The sequence below is a fragment of the Hippichthys cyanospilos genome, chromosome 6 (genome assembly GCF_059441005.1).
Source record: "Hippichthys cyanospilos isolate Australia breed blue-spotted pipefish chromosome 6, RoL_Hcya_1.0, whole genome shotgun sequence".
Lineage (NCBI taxonomy): Eukaryota > Metazoa > Chordata > Actinopteri > Syngnathiformes > Syngnathidae > Hippichthys > Hippichthys cyanospilos.
In genome coordinates, this window is record NC_142374.1 from 4,995,094 (window position 1) to 5,008,966 (window position 13,873).

The window sequence follows — 13,873 nt, forward strand, 5'->3', positions numbered from 1 at the left end:
GGGCTGCCCGTGCTCGGAAAGCATCAAACCTGACTGAACTGGAGATGTTCTGTAAAGAAGAATGGTCACCAACCAAAATCCAGACCCTTATTAGAAGCTATCAGAAACATTTAGGGGCTGTTATTTCTGCAAAAGGAGGATTGGGTTGGATTGTTTTGCAGTAGGGTGCACAAATGCTTGCACAGGCCCAAATGAAGTTTTTCAGTTTTGTAGTTTTGTTCAGTTCATAACATGATATAATTATGCATTCATGTTTCCTGATGATATCGATTCTTTAAAAAGGCAAAAGACTGTTTCATACAATCGGAACGATTTGCGGAGTTTAAATAACAGCAGACGTAGAGATGATCACGTTTAGTGCTTTCTTATGTTTTCAACCATTTTAGGAGTGAATGTAAGAAAACAAATACACGTACAAAGTTAGAAAACAGGAGTTCAGAAACTTTTGTTGATGCCGGTTGCTGAGGAAAAGCAACAGTTGCTATGCAACGCAGCAATCCCGATTGCTGAAACAGTAAAGTAGGTACTTGTGGACCGTATTGAAAGTTTCCTGCTTGTATCACGTTGTGAGCAATTCACCGATTTCCTAGACTCTAGGCAACGTGACCCCATTTTGTAGTTAATGGAAGTAAGTGATGCAGTAAGCAGTCAGGCAAAACTGTTGGTTTGTAATTATGTCAGCATCAGGGGAGCGTCGGTTCAAATGTCTATCTCGATAATTACAACGGCGGATGAAACACACACTTTCCAACAGTCTTATTCCGTGGTTTTTATAAAGTGTTCCTGTCACAACCCAGTGCACCACTGAATCAATGAGGAAAAAAAAAAAAAAAATCGAGAAATCGAGAACAGTTCTTTATTAACCTGAGTGCTGACAGACATGACTTGAAAATAAGAAGCAACACATTTAGTTAATTGACAAGGCAATATACATTTTAGTTGTATAATTACACAAGTCCGCACTGCATTATACAATAAAGTATTTACTGTAGCTTATCCATATTACAACATATAAATATACAGTCTACTGTAGTACTGTACGCGTATCACAAACTGCTCGTGCACATTCTGACCCACCTTTTGCAAATAACGCAAAATGCCACAAAATGTTCACGTTTCATTACAGTATTTACAAAATGGGTAGCACACAAAAGGGGAAGGGCACATGCTTCTTATGGTCTTTGTTCTTTTGTAAACAGTGACTGGCAACATGCAAGATGAACCAAAGCCGTAACAGAGCTGAAAAAAATGGTCCCATATTGGAGAGCAGCATTCCACGGCCGCCGAGCGCTTCGGTGCTACGGCTGCCGCGGCAGCTTCACCTTCTTAATTCACATTGAATGCCTACAAGCTGAGGAACCGGTGTCGTGGGCCCACCGCAAATCAGAGCTTTTGATCCGACCGCTACTCGAAAACGATCTGTACGTCCACTGATACTCATTTCTACGGAGTCCCTTAGGTTCCAGGGTATGAAAAAAATATATTTGCCAAGCCCCCCCCGGAAAAAGAAAAGTTTTTGTCCAAATACATTTTTTTTCTTACCCTGGCACCAGAGGGGCCCCGTATATTTTAACCAAGCAGACTAAACAACACAAGGCTGTAAAAATCTCACGTCATAAAACACAATACTTGTGTGAAAAGCAAACCACTGACATCCTCAACAATAGCATTTTTCTTTGCTTAAAAAGGACCACTTCTTGGAAACTTGAAATAGAATAAAAAAAGACAATCATAACTTCTGATTGATTCACACTTAATATCTACAAAGAGTTCTTAAAGCAAAAAAATAAATAAATACATAAAAAATAAATAAAAGCGAAAACAACTTCAAGACTGTCTTTCACATATGAGGTATTTGCTTTTTTGGGGTTAAAAAAGTTGAATAATATATAATATATTGAATCCACTTTTCTCTTTATAGCCCAAATTAAGCAGATCTTGCATAAATCTAATACATGCTCAATGAAGACTTATTGTTTGGCGAGCTTTGTGATGAAAAGAGAAATTTTCCAGAATGAAATACAACGGGAAAAATCATACTAAACACTGAATTATTCAATGCCTCTGCTTGCAGAGAGGCTAGGCCGCAAAATTGTGTTTTGGTCAATTACGTCTTGTTAAAGAAATTAGTTATACCGAATGAGTACTCTAAAAATGTTTAGCCCAGGTGTGCTCAAAGTGTCAATCAAGGTGGACAGGTTGATTGCGAAGGTAGCGCGATATCGTGCGACATGCAAAAAAAAAAAAAACGGACCTCAACGGACGATAAGGTAACTGCAGATGTACACATGAAACACACATGATACAGTATACTATCAATTTCACCAAAATTACTTATGATGAGGATTGAGAATAAATTTTTCTTTATTATTTACACCAGTGCAATTATGCCGCAAGTCGGTGTGTGTGCTGTATGCGTGGTGACGTCAGGGTAGGCGCCCAAGCCTCCGTTAGTCAGTCTCGTTGCCGATGTCACCGAAATATGATGTTTACACTGCCTACCCTATATTCTTCATGATTAAACCAATACAAATCAGTTACAGTAGTTGTGTCGTGCTATGTTGAATAATCCTTTGTAAGATTTCTTGCGTGGTTTTGGGCCCGTTATACTCACTAGTTGATGTTTTGGGGCTTCTGTCCATTAAAGGACTAAGCTAATATGCTAATACTGATTAGCATGCATTCTATTTTCTTGTACCTCACCAGTAATGCTCTGCGCGACATGGTAACGGACCTCTGGTTTCACCCGACTGATATGCTGTCGTGTTGTATTGTGGTAATTGAGAAGAAGAGGATGCTAATTGGCAATTAGGATAAATTCAATGCTAGTTACAAGTAGGTAACCACTAACATAAGTATATGCAATTGCATTGTTGATGCATTCGTATTGTTTCTAATGCAACACGTTAGCGATGATGTTTCTATTGTTTGCAACATTCGTTCATCTGAGAATGTCCTCCATAGGAAAGTCAAACCGGTACTGCATGAAATCCTGAAGTGAGTCAAAAATCAAAAGTGAATCATGACTTGAATTGGGCTCTTGTAAATCAAATCAAATTGATTTTGCAAATGGGAATCCATACGCAGCACTAGCTAGTTTTTGCCCCCGGCGGACACACGCACTTTCAATTTGCACAGGCTGTTGTTACCGAAAGCTATTTTACAGTTTGAGCTGACATCTTTTCGCTCATCTCACTCTGGCGCTGGGTTGGCAGGTGGAAGGTTCCGCTGTTTAAAGTACTGAGTGACTTGCTGAGGAAGCTCCGCGAGGACAGACTTGGCCAGGGTCTCCTTTGGTGCCTGAGTAAGAAGAAGAAAAAAAAGCAACGTTACAGACACATTTTCAATTGTTCAACTGAGACATTTTTCAAGAAATTCGGTCGACCGAAAATGCACGTTTTTTGGATGTCAGAGAAGCTAGAATACTAGGGGTGTGCAAACTTTTACACGTGTGAACGTGGACTTCTCTCACATCAGGCATCAGTTTAACCAGAGTTGCTTTTGTGTTATTGGGAAAGATTCTTTGAAAGATTGTTATAGGGCAAGAAAGTGAGAAATGTCCCATGTACTAGCTGCAACTTTCAGGAGGAAAGGTTCTGTTCTTTCTTTTGTCAGTCGCCAAATAATTAGAGGTTCAAATTAAAAACAAACATCCATGCAATGGCTTGCTACATGAGCATATTTGTTGCTATCATTAGCCCTAGTCGCCAAATAATTAGAGGTTCAAATTAAAAACAAACATCCATGCAATGGCTTGCTACATGAGCATATGTTATATTTGCCGTTAGCTCTGGCTGCAGCCGCACCTGGGTGCTTTACATTTATTTGATCTGCTTCTGTGGTAAGCAAGCTCCTTCTTACAAAGAATACAAATGACTCTACCTGGAACAAAGCTTCCATCGCTGTGTTTTTCTAAGTTACATTTACCAATCATCGGACGTCCATTTTCCCGTCTTCCTTCTGCTCCTGAACTTGACGCCCCAAATACGACGGGGGCCTAACACTTTCAGTCAAATACAATGGCAGTCATTCAGTGTCCACTTCACGGTGTGATTGACCTTTTTTTTCCCAAGTCAAAATCAGCATACAGAAAGCATGAAGTTAGAAAAAAAATACACTTTAACTATAGCTGTAATTCATCGTAATTAATCTGTTAATCTAAAACCCCTAGTCATTTTGCAAACGTTTTCGTATGATTACCGTATTTCCCCGTGTACAAGTAGACCTCAAGTACAAGTCGACTCCCTGCTCGTCATTTGCACAAAACATTCTCATTTGCTTTGCCGAAGTATTCTTTACCCAAGTGACGACTGTGGCGAGATCAGAGCGCGGATTGGGTGCTCTTCTCTGTGTTTCTCCCCCCACCTGCTGAGATCCACGCGTGCCATGCCACAGCTCTCGCATTTTTGTCTTGAACGCGCATGTCATGCCGCCTTTTCCTTTACATAATGGGTCAAAGTCAGCCTGAAAAATTATCCATGCATCCTCGCTGAGGACAGCAAAGAGGCAATAAGGCGGCGCTTGATGGAAGGGTTTTTTTTCGACATTCTGTGCAGACGCTCAAAAACGGATCCATACTATATGCGGGTATAAGTCGACCCTCCCAATAATGGGGTTGAAAATGAAGAAAAAAAACCTCGACTTGTACACAAAGAAACACAATGTCTTTTAATCAAAGACGTACTACATGCATCGTTTGGAGCTGTCCTCCCATCTGGGGGAGTGGAAGTGTACAATCATGTAGAGTAGTATTTTATCACAGCAAGAACGGGTTCAATGATTTAGATCCCTTTCTACTTAAAAACTCAAATTCCATATAAGATTCACTGGATATATGCACCCACAATCAATCAGGGTGCCAACAGGTGTTCTGTGTCTCTCGCTCAAGTCTTCATGAGCTCCAGTTCACTTGTGATCCTTGTGTGGACAAGCACTATACAAAATGCATGGATGGAGTGGCTGCGATAAATTCAAAACAGCATCTTGTTTCACATTTTCACATTTATTTGTTGATAGAAACTGCTGAGAAAAGGGCAGGCACTTTCAATAAAGGATTCAAGGGTGCCACCGCAAACACAAAAAATAGGGGTGAAAAAGCGCTTTGAGTCATTGTGGGCGTAATCAAAGGTCTAGGTGCACCCCACGCATGTTTTGGGGCCACTTATGTGTCAGATACAAAGTCCTTCACGAAGATTTCAGTGTATTTCTTTCTGTGTCTTTAAAAGTTGTCTAGTTGAAATAAAGTGGTTGCCAGAGCAACATCCACAGTCACCTTGAAACATTGCCGGTTCACCAGCATATACTTGTATTTATATCTCCCTTTGTCTAACCTCTAAACCATGTCTTTCATATCGCAAAGCCCATTGAGCTTGGAAGATAGAATCAAGAGTCCAAGAGCTTTTTTTACTTGTACTGAATAGGGTAGGCACAGTATATAAAAAATAAAGCTTTTCAATTTCATTTCTGCTGTCTATGCTTGTAGTAGAAATGTGTGTACACTTTGATGACTTTCTTAATCATTAACTTGTTTCCAAACCACCGTTTTCTTTTCAACACACAGAATGACATATACAGTGTTCCCTCGCTACTTTGCGCCTCATCTTTTGCGCCCTCAGTGTTTTGCATTTTTTTCATTTAAAAAGGAGGCACCTCGAATGAATTACAGGCACTGCAACCTAATCACAGGAAAAGTACAGGGTTTGGCCCCATGAGCCTGGGAAAAGAAGATAGCAGTGATTGCATGCACTGATAGCGTATGGACCTCCACCCATTTCCCCCACTATCAGAAACTGATTGTTACCTTGCTGCCGTAATGTCTGCCCTAACCTTTCAGGGCAGCAAGTGGTTTTGGAACTAGGCCAAAGCTAACGAATAAAAGAGGGGCAGACAGAAAGTGTATCCAAAGCGGTAGGAGATTGGTGAACTGTGCACATCTTGATGGGTAAAAGAATCAATATAGTGACGTTTGATAAATAGCTGGTGTTGCAATTTTATGTCCCATGCTGTATTTACTAAAACAGTTTGCCCCGAATCATCCGTCAAGTGGTCGCCAGAGCCATTCTTCTCAATAGTTGAATGACGTATGGCTGTTTAACGAGAATGGAGTGGATGCCAGGCAGCGCATTCTCATCGTGTATTCATTGCGCTTTTGTCACAAAAACCAAACAAAACAAACAAAGTTTTTATCCACAGTTTTGATCTGCATGTGAATTTTTCATTAGATTGTGACGCATTAGGCGAACTATGATACATTTAGACTGTCCTCAGGCTGAAGTAAATACTTACATTTCGAAAATCCCTAAAGGGGACAAACTGCACGATGTCTCGAACGGCCTCCTCGCCAGTGTTGGACCTCAAGACGCTGGCATCTCCATCTAAAAACTCCATGGCAGCAAAGTCCGCATTGCCCACACCAATGATGATGATGGACATTGGCAGCTTGGATGCCTGAACGATGGAATGGCGTGTCTCATCCATGTCGCTGATTACACCGTCTGTTATAATGAGGAGAGTGAAGTATTGCTGCAGAGACAGAAAGGTGGTCGAAGAATGATTCAGGGGAGAAACAGAAAGAGAAAATGCCAAATTTGACTTTCAATCAGATTTGTGCAAGTTGTACTTCAAGACAGTCTGCTGATTTCTGACTATTGACACACTGTAAATCCTCTAGGGTGTGCCCAAGATTGTTAGGAGTGAATGAGGGCAAAAGATTACATTTGATTAGGATGAGACATACACAACACAGGCAGAAAAGAGGAAAAAGAAAAAAATCAAGTCCAATGAAATCGCTTCTGCATTACAGCAAGTTGGGCTCCATTCACACTACAGACCACACCATCTGTTCCTGCAAAGAAATGATGGTGGTATTAAATGAGAGAAAACAACCCCACAGGGAAAAAGGAATATGGCTTCAGTTTAAGACTGAAATATCAACACTGTTGTTGGACATAAACACTCATTTTATTCAGATAGACCACACAAAGTATCTACAGTATGTAGTACCTTCATTATTGTTTGAGCACGTGGGTGTACGGGCGTGTGTTTAAAACCACACGTGTGAATGTGTGTGTTTTTTGCAAGCCTCCTGTGGGTTCGCTTTCACGTGATTAGAAAAAAAAATAACGTGAATGTGAATGCTCCAATTGCCAACTACTTACACTTTACACACTCTCCCCACACTTGATATAGAGTACTGAACTGTAAATATACAAATTCAGCTTTTTTGACAAATGACAGGAGGTATCGGTCAGCACAGGTCTGAAAGCTAAAATTCAAAAGCAGTGTTCATCTTTTATTCTTTATATTAAAGGTCTGTCTCCATGGACCACCTGCCGTTGAATACAAATTACATACATACAATGCAAATTTCCATCTATATCTTAAATAAATAAATAAATACATAAAACTGGTTAAAGTGTGAGGTCATGCCTCATGACCAGACATTCGGATGTACTTGATTTGGCACCTTTTTACATGTTTACCATTGTATAGAGCCTGGTATTTAGTTTCATGTGAAAAAAGTAAGGTTATCTCACAAAAAATATCATTTAGAAGAATGCTGGTGAAGCAAATTTAGAATATGTTCAGGAAAATATATTTTTGTTATATTACTTAATAACAAAATACTTTTGTTATATTACTTACTCTGTACTTAAATGTTCACTACATCCTGCAATAATTTGCAATAATAACAAAACAACAATGTAAACTGCAGAGACTTAATTTTTACACTTAACACTTACTAAAAAACTATCACTTTGTTCTCAGAAATAACATTGCCCATTGTCTCAGATGAGCACACAAGACTACTTCATTATGCCGTATGCAGCGTACTGTATAAGAGGTCATGAAGACAGATGCAAAGAGGCACTGGATGTCACAGACAAACACACATCCCATGGGGTTCTGAAGCTTGTCTCTTTAGTCAACAAACTGCAGCTCTGAGAATCGTTATCACGCAGAGCGCCGGGATCGCTCACGCACTGCCATGAAAACCGCTCGCAATGCCAGCTTGAGGGTATGTGTGTGTGTCTGTGTGCGCATGTGTCTAGTTGTAGTATGAGTATCTGTATTTGCACTGGGCTCAGTCGCAAGTTAGCTCATTAGCTGAGGGACTGAAACATTGATACATAGACTGTGAGCCATCTATGTTCCAAGCCATCCAGCTGCACGCTACTCAAAAACCGAATCACAATGCACAGAGTGGGTCCTAAAAGACGTGATGACTAATCAAAAATTTCATTTGTGGGCACTATTAGTGATATCCAGCCATGTCAATATACGGTATTTAAATATAGCGCTCGCCACAAATCCACAGTCCTGATAAGGATAAGTGGTTGAGAAAAATGATTGATGTACAAAACAAATGTTAACAATTCTCAAAAAGTGTGTTATACGATGTGTACAGTGAATCAAAATCTCAAATGATCATATTTAGCATGCACTACCATGACTGGTACTATAGTAGTGTCAAAGTGTACTAAATCTGAATGACAACAAAACAAGTACACACTGACAATATCGATGATTTGACTCTAGTAAAACTATTGTTTGTATTCTCTTCTATTTATTATTCATATTTTACACTATTCGGAGCAGTGTTCCCAACTTTGTTGATTAGCTGCTGGACAATGATAATTAAGTTATTCTATTCTATTCTATTCTATTCTATTCTATTCTATTCTATTCTATTCGATAGAGCACATTAGAAACAATCACAGGTCCAAATGAACTGCTGTACATCAATTAAAAAACAGACATATAGGAAAAAAACTGTCAACCTAAATAATGTAAAACAGTAAACAAAATAATAAATGCTGAATCAAAAGCCTATGAGTTTTTTTCTAAGATAAGTTTCAAAATTCAACAGCAAGGGAGCTTGCCTAACATTTACAGTATTCAGACTATGGACAGTTAAGGTTTGTGACGGCCAGGCAGAAAAGGGAATTTGCTTGTGTATTTTAGTCACGTTATTTGGCCTGCAGCTCTCAGCCTTTGACCCTATTAGAACAATACACACAAACATCAAAGTGGACAATACACACAAACATCAAAGTGTGGGTGATTGAGACAAATCTGCTAAAACCGGGCTAATTATCCTTCTGTGTGCACCTGGCTTTCGATTCTACCAAGTCTCATATATTTTATCACATTTTTTTTTTCCTTTGAGAATGATCCCAAGTTAAATAAAGAAAGCCATGGAGCTGGGTGGATTTTACATGTTCCATTTCTTAGGAAGGCAACATCACCTCCTTGCCAAGCAATTTTTGCATTATTAATTTTTTTTAACACACCTCACATCCAAACATGCGTACCCATATTTAATGAGAATTAATTGAAATGATTCATCCAAGTGTCATATTCTACCTTAATGACCTTACCTCAGGCGTATGTTGAATCGATAGGTACTCATTATTCTACTCAACCGTCTACTTACACTACCAAAACTACATAAGTATTTACAGTCAACGCAGCAATTTTGTCAGGATTCAGTGTTTTGTACTGTCCTCAGGAGCAATTGCTATTGCATGTATATTTGATTTTTTTGAAGATTGGAAATAATGTAACGATACAGGTTGTGTCATCACTTACCGCAGCTTTTTCTTGTTGCAGAGCCTGTGCTGCAAAACGTGCTACATGGTTAATAATTGGAGCAAAGTTTGTCGGCCCATAAAAACGGATGTGTGGGAGACAGGCAGAATAAGCCTGTGCAATACCTTCCACACCTAGAGGGGAAAAAAAACAAAAACATTTCAATAAGTGTTCCGATATGATATACAGCTAGATTTCAACAAAAATATTTCATGTTTTACCAAATTCATTCAGCCTTATGATGGAATACTAGGCCTCTGTATAATTTAATTAAGATTCTGATCCACTGTAAATAGCGTATGTATTAATAAACAATTGAAAAAAAAACGATTTATTCAAAATGCTATCTGATGTCAGTAAATGACTGGAAATGTATTTTCTTGAGAAAATATAATTTTTTTGATGCAGTACTTGTATTTTATCAAGGTACTTACACTATATTACAAATCAGCTGATTTGTACACAGAGGCACACAGAGACAAAGGACCATTCTTGCACCCGATGACACCTAAGGACAATTTAGTCCGTCCAATACACATGCATGTTTTTGGAGGGTGGGAGGAAGCCGGAGTGCCGAGAGAGAACCGGCGCGGGCTCAGGGAGAACATGCAAACTCCACACAGGAACACCGGGGCGAGGTGATTTTGAACTCGGATCTCTGAACTGCATGGCCGATGTGCTAACCACTGTTCCACGAAGCGCCCTTCAACAGCATTATTTCATCTTTATTTTTAACCAAAGATAGAAAAAAGAGAACTTATCAGATCGGTTTCATTAAACAGATGTCCAGTTATAGTCAGTTATACCAGTCACCACCTCCCACCCTAGCGAGACGATATCACAACAAGCCAATCGCTGCACAACCAGACAACAACACTCGGGCCGTTTTTGTCGAGCAGAGTAGAGCCGTGTAGTGTAGATAAGGTCGGTGAAGACGGGGGTTAATCGCAAAGATTCTAGAAAAGGTTGTAGCACAACAGCTTAGTGACTACATGGCAGCTAACAGTCGATTTGAACATCTTCAGTCAGGTGTCAGGGCCAACCACTCAACCCGGACGGCCCTTGCTAAAGTGACACATGTTCCTTTCTTAGCTTTGGATTCCACACCTCATAAGTATTCTTCTTACTCGACCTTAGTGCTGCTTTTGACACCGTCGATCATCCAATACTAGTGGAATGCCTCGAAGCATGCTCCTCATGGCAGTGACCTCTGAATTTCATTACATGGATGGTGTCCCACAGGGGTCAGTACTTGGCTCTCTATTGTTAACCATCTACAAGCTCCTGCCAACGATGCAGAGACATTAATTCCTGTTTGTTATATCCCGCCTTATCTACTGTAACGTAAAGTTCTCCGCTCTTCTCGAGGTGAGCATCAAAGGTCTGCAGTCAGTAGAAAATGCAGCCATGAGAGTCTTGAGGAGAACGAAAGAGTTTGATCACATTACCCCGATACTCGCCAACTTATAATGGCTTCTGGTACACTTGAGATATGACTTCAAGCTTTTGTTAATTACTTATAAAACTATTACATGGCTTAGCGCCCACCATCTCTTTGATTTAGTACAACCCTATGTTCCGTTCTCTAACCGTCGCTCACTAGACGCTGGTTTGTTGGTGATCCAAGAGCTAAAAAGAATCATAATCGTCTGCAGCGTCACAAGCTTTTTCTATTTGGGCGCACGTGCCCTGGAATGCTCAACCAAGAAAAAATCATGCAAATTCAATTCAAACAGCCACCTCAGTAAAAATGTTTAACATCTGACTAAAGATTTCTGTTTATATTCATGCGTTTATGTAGTTGAACTGTCCATATGACTGCATCTTCCTTCTTTGTCTCACCTTCTCCCGGCTTGGAGAGGAGGCTAGACAGCAATGATAGCTACCGCGCTGACTTGCGCTGCATGGTCGCGTATACGTATTGCAAGGTCACATGATACACTTTCGGACAATAATCTGTTAATAAGAAAAAAAAAAAGAAAAATGTGTAAATGTTTTATGTGAATGCGAAAAGTAAGAAAACATTTAGGTATTGGGATTTGCACATTGAAATGGGTCCTCCTCACCTAACCTCTGCTTTAGCTGACTTAAAAGTGAACGTTTTGGATGAAAACTTATCCAACACAATGTCTTGAACTAAATTAAATCACTTACCTGAGCAGAAAGGGTTTGTAGGGTTGAAGTTGATTGCAAATTCATGCGATACCTAAGTATACAAGAAAGACCATATTATATCATATTTGTACTCAATTCACAATAAATATTTTACATTTTTACTTTGTAGAACATCTCCATTCCTCATGTCGTATCACCCATTTTGTGTGTTTGTGTAACGTGTGTGTGTGTGAATGCAAGCTCTTCTCTCCTTTGTCCTTTTCATCACAGTGCCATGGCAACGCAGATGGGTTGACGATTGAATTCAATTATTTGAATATGCAAGTATAATTACTACAGCTTTTTGTCTTTGTACATTATCATACAGATATACACCACTATTATACTATAGTAATGATGATATTTAAAAAAAATACATCTGTTTGGCATACATACTGTAAACAGTGACACAATTACCTTCCAGTCAGGTGGGAGTTGGGCTCCAAATCCCAGAGCAGGAAACATTTTATCACTGAAGAAGAGACAATGAGAACAAATTAAAAATAAAAGTTAAGCTTATTTATTACAAATCTAATATTTCAACATCTAGCATTTAGAGAACTGCGGGTAGCTTGTCACCTGATTTAAAAAAAAATCACTATAATAGAATAAACAAGCTCTAGGTTGAAAGAAAACAAATTTAGTGAAGTGAAGCCTCTCACTTATATTTCAATTTTTCTGAACTGAATAGGTGAGAGCGATACCTCAAATTTCCTTTACAAATTAAGTCAGAAAAGGTCTGTGAGCCAACAGTAGTTTTTTGTAATGGATTTTCTATAGTGTGTCCAACCTATATTTCTGGCAGTGGTAACAAAATTATTCACATACCCTAAAGTGGAAGTGCAAATAACAATGTAAAGGAAATATGCATATTCTGATAAGTATAAAGGTTAAAAAGTACTTCAAACCCCAATTCCAATGAAGCTGGGACATTGTATAAAACATAAACAAAATGGAGAGCAATGATTTGTAACTCATTTTCATCTTACCGTAACTCCCCAAATATAGGACATGCCTGTGTATAGGGCGCACTCTTAATTTTAGGGCCAAATTCTGGTATTTTCTGTGTTACCATGTATAGGATGCATAGGAGTTTGGAAACTATGTAAAACGTATCGCAAAAATGAATAAATCTAACTTTTGGCAAAATTCTTCTTTTTTTCTTGCGTTCATATCAGTAAGTTATATACTTGTTGCATGTTAAGTATATTTCAGATTTTGCACATTGTGAGCAGTCAATGAATAAGGATGGACTCGGACGATGGTTAAGACTACCCGCTTCTTTTATTGAAAATAATGCCGTTGCAATCTCAGCTAACACGAGCTACTGTTAGCTGCAACAGGTACTGGCTGCTAACAGCCAACTGACATCCGCCCTCTTGCTTGTCCCATTATGGTAATTTATGAAGGTAAGAATACAGCTGGTAAAATAAGCACATTTGTGCGTCAAAACTTGGTTCATTTGACTGACTGATCAATCATCCTCAAATAGTGTCGAATGAAAAAAATATCTTTAAGTTACAGTTTATAGAACACACCAATATGTTGGCCTTCATTTTTGGGGAAAAAAAAGTGTCTTATATTTGGGGCGTTACGATATATTCTAAATACAGGATATTTTTTTATTTGAACATTCACTTTTTTATCTTTCTAAAAATCTGGGAAAGGAGCAACAAAAAACTAGGATAGATACTCAACAACATCAATTTGGAACATTCTGCAGGTGAACTGGTTAAGTGGAAACTGGTGAGTATCATAAGTGGGTATAAAAGAAGCAAGTGTTATACTTGTGTTCTGTGCTCACCTTGCATTCAATAATCACTCACACGTCCATAGAAATACTCATTCAATGCACCAAAAAACATAGAGCCACCCCAACTACCAACATGCCTCATGTGTCACCTATTATAAGATAAATTCAGCCCATGCCATTAAAACCTCCAATATTAGATGATACAGATACAGACGATACAGATAACAGAACCAGAAAGCTTTTTTTTTTACAGAGCTATTAATGCTCAAACAAAAACACACTGAAAAAAAAACAAACAATAATTGCACTCCTGTGAAACTATGATTTCCATTCTTTATTTATATTGTGGCAAGATGAAGAAACACACGTTGCTGT

At 38.9% G+C, this 13,873-nt stretch overlaps 1 protein-coding gene across 2 annotated transcripts in view; it reads right to left on the reverse strand.

Moving 5' to 3' along the window:
• Window positions 1–842: 842 nt before the first annotated feature.
• Window positions 843–13,873, reverse strand: part of cpne2 (copine II) — a 42,264-nt gene continuing 29,233 nt past the window's right edge. The window contains exons 12-16 of one of the 2 annotated variants that reach the window (XM_088416810.1): window positions 12,163–12,217; window positions 11,746–11,797; window positions 9,592–9,725; window positions 6,286–6,522; window positions 843–3,300 (exon numbers count right to left, since the gene is read on the reverse strand). In XM_088416810.1, coding sequence (XP_088272936.1) covers window positions 3,193–3,300; window positions 6,286–6,522; window positions 9,592–9,725; window positions 11,746–11,797; window positions 12,163–12,217 — 586 coding nt within the window. In that variant the 3' untranslated portion in view covers window positions 843–3,192. The other variant, XM_088416811.1, reaches the window with a different exon arrangement.